This window comes from Macadamia integrifolia, chromosome 5 (assembly GCF_013358625.1).
Source record: "Macadamia integrifolia cultivar HAES 741 chromosome 5, SCU_Mint_v3, whole genome shotgun sequence".
NCBI lineage: Eukaryota > Viridiplantae > Streptophyta > Magnoliopsida > Proteales > Proteaceae > Macadamia > Macadamia integrifolia.
In genome coordinates this window covers 10,403,705-10,416,752 of record NC_056561.1, presented here as the reverse complement: position 1 = coordinate 10,416,752, position 13,048 = coordinate 10,403,705, and the positions used below count along the sequence as shown (strand labels likewise).

At 40.3% G+C, this 13,048-nt stretch overlaps 1 protein-coding gene across 2 annotated transcripts; it reads left to right on the top strand.

Annotated features, from left to right (window-relative positions):
• Window positions 1-5,250: 5,250 nt before the first annotated feature.
• LOC122079369 (delta(24)-sterol reductase) lies at window positions 5,251-10,925 on the top strand. 2 transcript variants are annotated; one of them, XM_042645769.1, is made up of 3 exons: window positions 5,251-5,511; window positions 8,298-9,564; window positions 10,191-10,925. In XM_042645769.1, the coding sequence occupies exons 2-3, from the start codon at window positions 8,317-8,319 to the stop codon at window positions 10,632-10,634; spliced, it is 1,692 nt and encodes a 563-aa protein (XP_042501703.1). In that variant the 5' UTR covers window positions 5,251-5,511; window positions 8,298-8,316; the 3' UTR covers window positions 10,635-10,925. The 2 variants fall into 2 exon arrangements, with proteins under 2 accessions (XP_042501703.1, XP_042501702.1); XM_042645768.1 differs by having other exon boundaries at window positions 8,293-9,564.
• The last annotated feature ends 2,123 nt before the right edge of the window (window positions 10,926-13,048 follow it).

The window sequence follows — 13,048 nt, the reverse complement described above, 5'->3', positions numbered from 1 at the left end:
TTCTGTAAAACCAAATCCCCATAATTAGGAAGTCTTACATAAGATAGGTTATATTTTCCAACATTTATTTCAATTGCCATATTATGTGCCCTCCACATCCTTTTGTAAGGAATGTTGATTTTGAAATTTTGCCTCACAGATATAACCAAATCTTTGACAGTTAAGCCTGACTTAGACTTAAGTGATGGAGCAATCTTCTCAGCTATCCACTTTGATGTAGCGGACTTATTGTCTAAGTCTCTAATACATGTATTGTAATACCCTACTTCTTAAACTTGGTATGATTACACGGTTGACCCGGTTTAACCATGCAGGACCCGAACTGGAAAGAGTTAAGGCGGGTTCCTTATGGACCATGATGGCAAGGGTGACCTTAAACACAGGTTGGTCAGATAAGTCCGAGCCAGTGTCAGAGGAGACGGGTATACCCAAGCCATGTACATACACATATCATAAGGCCATGTACGGATAAAGCAGGTATGTAGCTGTATCTTAAAGCGCATACGTATAATATACCTTATGTCGAGAGTGAGATTCATGTCGAGAGTCGAATTCCATCAAAATCCCACTTGTTGGCCAATTTTTGGCCCTCAGGTGGGTGGTCACAGGTGGGCGCATCCGCCCACCTGAGTGACCCACCCATGTGGTTACTTAGTTATTTTAGAAAGTATAAATAACATTTATGGGTTTTCCATTTTCTCATTTATGACACCCGGACGTTTGGTGAGAAGAGTAAAGAGGAGAGAGAAAAGAAGGTAAAGAAGAGGAAAAGAGAAGGAAGAGGAAGAAGAGATGGATTTCAGCGACGTCGAGGTTTGATCTTCCCATTTCGACGCCGAAAGAGTGATCTCCAATACGAGATCTACGTTTAGAGGTGAGCAAAGGCTAGGTTCCTTAAACTTTCACCATACCCAAGTAAAATCCTTGATTTGGGTAGAGTTTTTTGAGGTCTTGTAAATCCCCCTTGAGATGATGAATCTAAGGTTTAATAGATGATCTATGTGTTGATTTTAAAAGAATTTGAAGAAGTGTTTACAAGGTTGGCAAAAGCATTGGTGATTTGAAGTGATTTTGGGGTTTTGAAGGAGTTCTTGAGCAAAGAAAGTAAGATGGCTCTCCATTCCTTAAATCTAACCTAGATCTAGGTTAAAACTATCTGATGAGACCTTGAATGTGTGGAGAATGGGTTAGGGAGAGCCCCATTTGATTCCCCAAAGGTTGGGGAAGGTTTCAGGCGAAAATGGCATTTTTCCGCCAAGATCGACGGGCCAAATGGCCCGCCTGAGGACACCTACCTGAGAGGGCAGACCCTCGGGGCCAACCGACGGGCCGATCGACGGGCCAACCTACCCGCCAATCTTAGCAGGACCCTCGGGCCCAACCGACGGGCCGATCGGTAGGCTGACCTGCCCGTTGGTCATGATCGGTGGGTTTGACTGGTGGGTCATGACAGGTGGGCTGTCCGACCCACCCGAGAGGCTCCTAACGTGATTTTTACATCCGAATGGACCCAAAACGGACGTACAACCTTCTTTTAGGATTCTAAACATGATTTTGTCATTGGATCATGTTAATTTTGATCCCAAAATGGTGAAATGCTAACCCCGGTCACTTATGATAGGTTCACCAAATCTTACGCTTCTCGCACCGGATCTCACCCATACCAAGCGTGAGTCCTTGTACACTACAGGTAAGTGGGGAGAGGACGTTTAGCCTTATTTTAAGGCTTGTTGTGCATCATTCCATTGTATCTAGATTAGTCATGTCATCATGCAAATTATATGTAGCTTAGCCATCCTCACATTATCTTATGCCATGTGTGTTGTGATTATTTTCTCAATGTTAAATGATGATGTGCTTATGAGATGAATGTTGACATTATTTTGCATAATGCATTAATAGACTAGATGCCGTAGTCGACTTGGAAACGAATGCATTGGTGGCTCATGGAATGTGACGCAGAGGCACTATGCAATCTTACTATGTCATATAGGAGCATGTGGTGTAGGATTATCACCTTCCCGTGCTACGACCCTTCCCAACAGGGGTTGAGGTGTCGGGTTACCATTTAGGGGGAAGCAGTGGTCGCAGTTATCGGGTCACTGTGGCGGTTTGACATACGCCTAAGTGGTCATTAGGACAGTCGAAAACCCCGATGGTATATTCAAGAGGGATTGTACTGCTTTTAAATTGCTGGAGTCAGCACATTTAATTTTTGTCATTTACTTTATGTTGAGAGCCGGTGATCAGCATGTTTTACTTTTCTGAGTACTCATGATGGGCCTTCTCCGATAGCCCTATGGGTGTATCGCGGGATGGAGTTCGCGGCTCGTACCCGGAGTATACGCGCACTGTGGTTGTAGTAGCACTAAACCAAAGACTTAGTAATGTTGATTAGGTGGAAGTGATTAAAATGGATTGCATAGCATATAGTGCATATGGTTGTGATTTGTTGTGTGGACTGCTGTGTGGTCCTTCTTTTCACTTACTGAGCTAGTGAGCTCATCCCACATGTGCACCTCTTTTAGATGATTTTGCAGGTCCCCACAGTTGAATTCCCTGAAGAGGATTGGTGGGTCCCCTAGGAATTAGAGCACGGCACGGATTGCTCGTGAGAGGGCTGTGCTGTGGGACTGCAGCTCTGATGCCGAGCTGAGCTCTTCTTTTGATACCGAGCTAAGCTCTACCTTTTGATACCGAGCTGAGCTTTACCTTTGATGCCGAGCTGAGCTATACTTTTGATACCGAGCTGAGTTGTACCCTTTGTGTTTTTTATGATCCCTTTTGTGTACTTGATATGTAAATTGTATTCTTTTGTGTAAATATCATGTCTACGGGCCCACATGTACTTAACTATGTATTACAATTTGGGTATCAAGTATAATGAAAATATTTACAGGTAAATTAAGCCTTCCGCTGAACTGATGAACACTTTCTTAGTTGTGTGTATGCTGTGGTGGGATACTGTATCAGATGATCCTGGCAGGTTTGGATTAACCGGTGTTAACCCGGTCACCGGTCCGATTCTGTGTGAACGGGGTGTGACATGTATGCTTTGGATTGAATATCTTAATCATATATGTGATCCCATCCACTATTGGTGAAGTATGTACTCTCCATGTACAACCCTTTTCCTTGCATATAACAGTTACTCTTGTTTTTTCATTTTTTTATCTCACAATTTAAAACCCTTCCTGAATCACAAAATCCTGTAAATGAGCCATGAAATGGTTGACATCTACAAATGTAGCACCTTCCACAATGTTTATCTTATTAGCATCACTACCAGTACCAACAACATCAACATCATCATGTTTAGAATCAGACTCAAATATAGCACCTTGACTGTCATCACTGATTCCCTCATACCCCTTCTCCATATCAGTCCCATCAGACTGATTTTCATCCCTAACACTTTCATCATCAGTGTTGTCACCACTTTCTTGACCCCAATCTTCATTAGAACTCAGTGAGCGAGAACTATGATGTGACTCATCAGAATTAGCAACCTTCAACATCTTAGATTCCCTGTTCGGATCAATACTATTTACAACACCTATATCAGTGAATCTTCCTTTCACAACAATAGTAGTAGCATTACCAGATGCTTTCCCTTTGTCAATTGCATTTGCAAAAGCATTTGTTGACCTAACAGAATCATTACTACCACCACTTGTTGTTCTAGTGATAGCTTTGCATGCAGCAGTAGGCCTTCTAATTGTTTGTTTTTCCCTACGAATCCCCACACTATCATGTACTCTCTGTGCCATACCACCAACTGTCTCATCACCCTCATTAAGGTCTTCTCTGTATACAATGTCATTGGGATAACCAATCACCCAATACTTGTCTACATGACCATTGCTAACTTCAAGATCATAAACATATAATTTGATTACATCCACTACATCCAAACCCCACAACATCAACATGGCACTATCATCTATAACCTCATGAACAATTCCAACATCAGACACATTTTTAATCTTGAAGGTGACATTTTGTCCTTTAGGAATATGCTTAAGAACTGAATTGTAAATGTCAGAAACCATCTCTAAGTATGCATACCTATCCGGGTCAATGTATTTTCCGAACATTTTTTCACCCTAATTAAACTTTGTGGTAACCACGACAGGCATCGCTGGACAAAGACAAGGAGTACAATGCAAATATAATAAGTAATACAACCAAAGGAATTAAATATGAAAGCAATCCATTTCATTACCAACAATAAAACAGAGACATAAATCAGAGAAACAAATCAGTCCAAAAAAAAAACCAACAATTTCACTACCAACAATAGAACAAAGACACAAATCAAAGAAACAAATTGCTCAAAAAACCCACCCAACAATTTAATTTCCATCAATAAACAGAGAAACAAATAAATAAAAAAAACCATACAATTCCATTACCAAATCAGAGAAACAAGCTCAAAACCCAACAATTCCATTACCAAATCAGATAAACAAGCTCAAAAAAAAAAAAAAAAAAAAAAAAAAAAAACAACAACAACAACAATTACATTACCAAAGCAGAGAAACAAGCAAAAAAAGGAAAAAAACTCTAACTGTTGGGAGATAAACCTGAGCACGATTAACTATGTGAAGAACAATAGACTTAAGCCTAGGTTTGCCATAGTCTCCAATCACCGTTCATCGCTGCACTTCTTGCCGTACATCTTTCGTCGATTGCAAGTGGGCATGTTCACCGCTCGTTGAGTTGCCACAACCTGTTGAATGTATTTTGAACAGACAAGGCTGCAGCCTCCAATCGCTGTCGCTAACCGTCACATGATTGCAAGTGGTTGACGTTCGTCACCGTCGATCGCTCAGCGCCACTCGCTGTTGCTAGTCGCTGCTTCAACATCTACAAGTGAGAGACGAAAGTGAAGAAGATAGCCCTTTATCTTCTAATGGGTATAATGATCATTACATTCTACAGGGGTGATTTGGGTATTTAAAAAATATTTTGAAAGCTTAATGGACATAATCTGACGGAGTCATACTTTTTGTCAAATTTGTCAAAATACAGGGGAGGTATTTGAAATTTTTGAAAACACAGGGGGAGGGGGATGGAAATTTATTTTTTGTTGGGAATATAGTTAAAGTGAAATGACTTAATTAACCCTCAACATATCAAAACCAATTAGCTGTCTAATTTAGACAATAATGAGAGGTTACAAAATACAAACAGCTTGTTATCCGTTTCAAGTAACATAATGAGAAGAGATTCTCTCACGTTCTCACATGACACTGGATGCCAGCGAAGACGGTGAGCGAATCTCCAGGGAAATCTCTCTCCTTGGTTTCTCCACTAACCACTCCCCCACCCATTTCCCTTCCCTTATTCTTTATATAAACTTAATAAATCTCACATCTTTCGTCTCCCCAAACCCTTTCTCTTCCCCTTTTTAATCTGCTTCACTCCTCTGTTCGAGATCTTTGTGATGTTGGATCTTTTACGATTTTGATCTCGATCTTGCCGTTTTTAGGCTGCATTTAGTTCGAGGTAACTCAAGCTTTCTTGGATTTCAATCTTATTTTTGATCTGTATTTCACAGTCACATTGCCGGATTGAACTAATTTCTAGTCGTTTTGAGTTTGAAACTTTGAATCTTTGTTGTTCTTTGCGTGGTAGCTGGTTTGTTAAAGTACTTTCTTGCTTTGGAATTGTTTGTTACTAGCTTTTTCGGATCTGAAAATGTTTTCCACTTTTCCCTTTTCTGTGAGTTATTGACTGTTTGAACCATACAAGTAAGCTTCTGTTGTAATTCTTCTTTCTTTCTTCTTGTTGATGTTGACATTACCTGCTATTGATATTAATTTTGAGCTATTTTCAGTGATTTTTGTTGTTGTGAGATGCTTTTTGGTTTAGTAAACTATCGTCTAACTTCCATAATCATACACATCGAGACAAATTTGTTTTGAATCGTACCAGTTGAGGATCTTTAAGGCGTGTGGATCATGATTTGATGAGCTTGACCTCTGCAAGAGGGACCCGCAGTGAAAAGGATGTTAGATCTTTGATCTTGAGATTTGTTGCAAATGGTGAACCATTTGCACACGATTGGTCTGGATTTTTATGAAGATAAAGCGATCCAATGGTCTTTTCCTCATACCAGTTTTCACGGTTTTGATATCTTTTCACGCAGATCATGTTTATGATGCGTCATCAATTCTTGCTGTGTTGTTTGCTTTCTGAAATTCTGTACGTTGTGGAAATTTTTTTCACTGTGTATGTACTTATCATTGAAACTTTGTACATTGTATTGTTATACTATTTTACTATGATTTTTAGCCCTTGATAATGTGAAGCTGTAGTTCAGATCAGTAAAAAAAAAAAAGTTATCACTGTTTATTTTTTTTAATGTTATTGCAAAGCTGTCTTGTTAGGCACAGAAAGTTAATTCTGCTTAGTGACTTAAAGCAAGGCTGATTAACCGTCATGCTGGTTTGGAATTCAGTTTTTTTTTTGCAAGATTACCTGTGGCTGCATCCCTCTGCTTTCTAAATGTTTTGATGTTGAAGTTTAGTTAGGCTCTTTCTTCGCTTAAAGTGCTCTCACAACCAGCACAAGCACATTCAGTCTCCTCTCTCCTTCCAGTCTGGGATTCTTGTCAATTAGTCATTTTGGTTCTGATTCTTCTGCTATTAACTGTGTACTGAAAAGATTCTGAAGCACTTTTGCAACTCTCCGTTACTTACTCAACTTAGCTAAACAATTGAACCAACTAAAAGGGGTTAGCTTTCCTATTCGTTTTACTCATTAAGAGGGGATAAAGCTGAGTTTGTTTGATGTTCCTCAATCATCATTGCACTTTACTTGAACCTTTTAGCTGCTTCTTAGAGAATCTAAATTTTGTTACTTTTACTTTATTGATTTGATTTTCTCTGAAGTGTATTTGTTCTGTAGAAGTGTTTTATTTTTCAGTTAATAATATGGCTTCTGGTCCACCATTGGATTTGTATTCCAATTCATGGAGGAAGGTATTCATGTCTTTCTGCTGTGTTTTGAACTAATACATCTTTTTTTCATATTAACAGTATTTTCAAAGATAATTTAGGTTGATTTCATAATATGATTCTGGGAGCAATGCTTTCTAATGTGTTTTGAACTAATGCATCTTTTATTTTGGTTAGTTGTTAAACAAGTAGGGAGTTGCCAATTTGAGTGTTATTTTGTTTCTAATTTCATTAGTTAGAACTTAGGAAGTTATTAGGAGCTGCTATTTAAGTTTTGTATTTAATTAAACAAGTTTTAATTTTAGTTTATTACATAAAGGCATGTAACCCAAGTTATTGGACAGATTTGGAGAATGAATTGAATTGAATGTTTTGGCACCGGGTATGGTGCAACACTAGGTCGTGTGACCTCCTTCCCCCCTTTGTGCGATATTTTCTCTTGCTGCCCTGCAACTCTGAGTTCTCTCAGGGATTTTCTCTCTTTCTCTACCGGCCCTCCATCAGATATACCAGTGATTAAGTTGGCAGTTGTAAATACAAAAGAAATATTAAGAACTTGCAATATTCCATTTAATTGACGTGAAGGATGCTAAATACTTACTGAATCTGCTTCTTTTTAGCTTTTGTGTTTTTTTTTGTTTCTAACTTGTCATCTTTATAATTGCCCCCATCTTGTAAGAACAAGAAGATAGGTTTATAAGGTCTTTACTTTTGTTGGAGTGTGTCTGGTATTTCTGTCATCTTCTGCCGAAAGCATTAGGAACTTTGATCAGGCATCATTAGGTTTCCAACACACAAAATATGCATTGTTTTTGTCGTTTGCAATCTAGTAGGGTCTGTCTGGTGATACATTTCTTCTCTGCTGTTTTCCTTCTGTGATGTTAGGACAGAGAGAAAAAACCTTCCATATTTTTGTCCACCATAAACATGCTCCTGAAGTGGAATTTGCTTTTGTATGAACCATTAGCTGGGGCCAGAGACCTCCAATGCCAAAAATTGACCTGGCCAGATCATGAGCCAGATGATCTACGAGTTACTTCAGAATGAGATATTTATTTCATCTTCTAGCTGTTTGTGTTTCATCTGGGTGATGCCATTAGTCAACATATTCAGTCCTAATGGTATTGCATATCTTCCTGAGTATGATAACATAGACTTGATGGATTCTTCAGTTTACCCATCTCTTGCTTGTTTATATATCCCGCTAGGGATTATAAGTGAAAACCAACTGTGGTAGTTCACTTGGTGAACGTCTTGCAAATTTTAATTTGGAATCTTGAATTTATGCTAGTGTGCTAGTTTACAATCCCTGTTTTGTTCAATGCAGCATAGGTCGTATTTCCCTTCTATCATGTCAGATCTTGAGGCTCCTCTGCGCCCCAAGAGGAAGAAGATCTGGGTGGACTACTTTGTCAAGTTCCGGTGGATTATTGTTGTCTTTGTCGTACTCCCTATCTCCTTCAGCATTTACTTCCTCACCTATCTTGGGGATGTAAAGTCTAACTGCAAGTCTTACAAGCAGCGTCAGAAGGAACATGATGAGAATGTGGAAAAAGTTATCAAACGCCTCAAGCAGAGAAACCCATCAAAGGATGGTCTCGTCTGCACGGCACGCAAGCCATGGATTGCTGTTGGGATGCGGAACGTTGACTATAAGCGAGCCCGACATTTTGAGGTTGATCTCTCAGCCTTTCGAAACATTCTGGAAATTAACAAAGAGAGAATGATTGCAAGGGTTGAGCCCCTCGTCAACATGGGCCAGATAACCAGAGTTACAGTCCCGATGAACCTTTCCCTTGCCGTGGTTGCGGAGCTTGATGATCTCACTGTTGGTGGCCTCATCAATGGTTATGGGATTGAAGGGAGCTCCCACATTTATGGTCTCTTCTCTGATACTGTGGTTGCTTATGAGATTGTACTTGCAGATGGGCGATTGGTGAGGGCAACCAAAGACAATGAGTACTCGGACCTGTTCTATGCAATCCCATGGTCTCAGGGAACACTTGGGCTTCTTGTTGCTGCTGAAATCAAGCTCATACCTGTTAAAGAGTACATGAAGCTGACATACAAACCTGTGGTGGGTAATTTGAAGGATCTTGCCCAAGGTTATGTGGATTCCTTCGCACCTCGAGATGGAGATCAGGATAACCCTGAAAAGGTTCCAGATTTTGTCGAAACCATGATCTATACCCCCACAGAGGCTGTTTGCATGACTGGAAAATATGCTTCGAAGGAAGAGGCAAAACAGAAGGGGACTGTGATCAACAGAGTGGGATGGTGGTTCAAGCCCTGGTTTTATCAGCATGCCCAGACGGCACTCAAGAAAGGGGAATTTGTTGAGTACATTCCTACCAGAGACTACTACCACCGGCACACAAGATGTTTGTACTGGGAGGGCAAGCTGATCCTACCATTTGGTGATCAATGGTGGTTCAGGTGGACCCTCGGTTGGCTGATGCCTCCCAAGGTTTCTTTGCTAAAGGCCACTCAAGGTGAAGCAATCAGAAACTATTACCATGATATGCATGTGATTCAAGACATGCTTGTGCCACTGTACAAGGTTGGAGATGCACTAGAATGGGTCCACCGTGAGACGGAGGTACCTCTCTCGAAATTTCCCAAACATGCATTACCAACTCATAACTAACATGATTATTTCTGAAAAAATTGCTTTTTCTTCTTGGAAATTTTGTGACCAAATGGTAGTTCTGACATTTGATTTTGTTGGATGTATGAAGTGATTGCTTTTGACTTAATACTGTTTTACAGCGTTACAACCACTCTTAAACATGATTATTTCTGAAAAATTGCATCTTCTTGGAAAATTTGTGACCAAATGGTAATTACGACATTTGATTTTGTTGAATGTATGAAGTGATTGCTTTTGACTTAAGACTGTAGTACAAGTGTACAACTTTGTGTTACAGATATGTAAAACTTCGTCCCCTGAAGTTTCAATTTTCTTATATATGAGAATCGGCTGAAGTAGGAAATCTTAATATATAGTGATTCTTGTTTCATCCAGTGTATGAGATTTTGTGATGTTTCTCTATCTATGTATTTTCTATGCTTTGCTGTAGGTTGGATTGTTAAAGATTTAGTATGAGCTGCAAATACACTCGTTTTGCTTTGCCTACTCAATTTGTGACTATTACTTAGGCAATGTTTATGTCGTTTGTTATCTGTCTTTTCCAGCTAGTAAAATTTTGTCTCGTACTTGCCCAGGTTTACCCCATCTGGCTCTGTCCGCACCGACTGTTTAAAACCCCTATTAAAACTATGATTTTTCCTGAACCTGGGTTTGAGCATCACCGAAGGCAGGGAGATACAGAGTATGCTCAGATGTATACGGATGTTGGGGTCTACTATGCTCCAGGGCCTGTCTTGAGGGGTGAGGAGTTTGATGGATCTGAGGCTGTCCGTCGGATGGAGGACTGGTTGATTGAGAACCATGGGTACCAACCTCAGTATGCTGTGTCTGAGCTGAATGAGAAGAACTTCTGGAGGATGTTTGATGCTTCACTTTATGAGCAGTGCCGGAAGAAGTATGGAGCTGTGGGGACATTCATGAGTGTTTACTACAAGTGTAAGAAGGGAAGAAAGACTGAGAAGGAAGTGCAGGAAGCTGAGCAAGCACACCTTGAGACTGCTTATGCCGAGGCTGATTAGCTATTGTGTTGATTCCTGAAATTGAAAATTCTGGCTGGAGTTCAACTCGCCTGCGGTGTTCGAATATATGTTTGGTGTTTCTAACACCCTCCGAGCTTTTCTTTTTCTCCCCCCTCCCCCACTTTTTTCAACTGACAGTTCTGAGTGTTTTGAGTTTAGTTTGACTCAGCGGTTTCTTTTCTTACAATCATGCTTCTGCTTGTCTGTTGTTTAGTTTGTCTAGCTCTTTCTTTCAATCATGCATGTTGTGTTTGCCTGTCGCCTAACCTTAATGCTCAAGTCCTTTTTCAAGTACAGGTGCAACCTGGTTTTGGGCAACTTTGATCTGAGATATGTCCCTGATTGGCATAGAAAATTTCAACCCCATGGACTGGCTTGGCTAAGGTTAGGGTTGGTGCCTTGGTTCAACCCAGCCCGACGGTAATACATAACATGCAAGAAGGCAAGTATCAATGAAAATGTTGAGGTAACTATTAATCACCAAAAAATAGAAAGAAAACAACTCTTTTATTATACTTCTCTCACACACATACATGACACACTCTTTTATTATGCTCTCACACCAAGACTCATCTCTCTCACAAACACATACAAGACAACCTTTAAAGAAAAGATTAGAACAGTTTCTCTAATCAGCCACGCATCCCTACACCAAAGCGAGGGTGGGGTAAGATAAGAGTCAAGCCACTACAAACAATACTCACCATTAAAGGCAAACTCCTCCTAATTTGAGAAAATACACCTTCATATGTCTTGCTAGGGAACAAGCATTCTGTAACTCTCTTGTCTGAGAAAGCAAACACTAGGAACACGAAAACTGCCATGACTGCATGGATAAAATCTGTTTTGTGGAGCTTGTACCTAGGATCACATATAGTATTTGGAGTTGAGATGTATAATCGCAACCCTTTAGGGGTTACAAGTCCATGATATAGTTTGTTAGCTTTGACATCATAATAACTGTCTACAAATTGAGCAAACGCACAGGTGGTAACACAGAGAGCCATAAGAATTGTCATCATGGTAATCCCCACTGTATCACATTTCCCATTGTCATATACCAATGAGATAACCATGTCGAAGATGAAGAGAGATCTTGATGGAAGGAAGTTCACAAGAATAGATGCCCTTGATGGTGTTACCTTTTCTGGTGTTGTATAAGACTCATTAAGATTTCCTCCTGCTCCTGCTCCTGCTCCTGCCCGCAGGGGATTCCTTCTCCTGTTGTTGATCGATCGGGGTGCTCACAGCAGTGTTTGTTCTGATTCCAGATGCCAAATTTGAGAAGCTCCTTAATGAAGTCATCAAAATTAAGGGGATGATCACGCCTGTTAATAATCGATTTGAACGATTTGTATTCGTTAGGTAATCCCCGAAGAGTGTCCCTAATAAGAACAGCATCTTGAACAGTGCTTCCCATCATGGAAAGCTTATTGGCAATAACTTTCACTTGTTCAATATACTCTTCCGTGGTAGAGTCATTCATTCGGGTGTACAGAAGTTGATTCTGAAGATCTTGGATTTGAGCTTCTGATTGTGACTTGAACATACGAAATAAAGAATCCCATAAATCTTTTGATGTCTGCAGACCAGATACCTGCGAAGCTATAGATTTAGTTAAGGTGGTTCTAAGCCAACAGTGCAACAACTGATCTATGCGCTGCCATTCATGATAGGGTGAATTGAGGTCATCCTGTTTCTGTTCCACATTCTGGTTTGGTGGTGGTGGTGGTGGTGGTGGTGGTGGTGTGCCATCAACAAACTTCCACAAGTCCTGTGACTTCAATATTGGTATTATTTGATAGCGCCACTTGGGATAATTTCCTTTGAGTAACTTATGTGTTGCTAGAAGGGACATCATATGAAAGTCTGGCACATTCTTTGCTGCTGCTCCTCCTCCTGCTGCTGCTGCTGATGATGATGGCGGTGACATGGCTGATTCTGCAATAGTCGATAGGACACCAAAAAATTAAATAAATAGATACATAAATCAGCAAGGGTGTCAATATTTTTTCAAAAAAGATTAGTGAATTTCATAAGAGTATATTAACAATGAAATTCTAAACATTTTAGTCCATTTCATGACTCGTGGAAAAATTTTCACGTGAGAGTAGGGGTGTCAATTAGTGGCCCGACCCGACTAAACCGACCGGGACCGACCGTTTATAGACCGGCCCGGCCCGGGCCATTTATTAAACGTGTCGGGCTTGAGCCCGGCCCGTTTATAAATGGTTGGTCTCGGTTTTGCTACTTGGACCGTCGGGCGCCCGACCGAGACCGACCGAATAATGCCCGACCGAGACCGGCCTATTATGCACCGACTTGGCCCTACCCTTTAATGATTGTAAAATACCTATTTTACCCCCCAAATTAAAGAATAAAAACTAAAAAGTAAAGACATGTTCACATTTTAA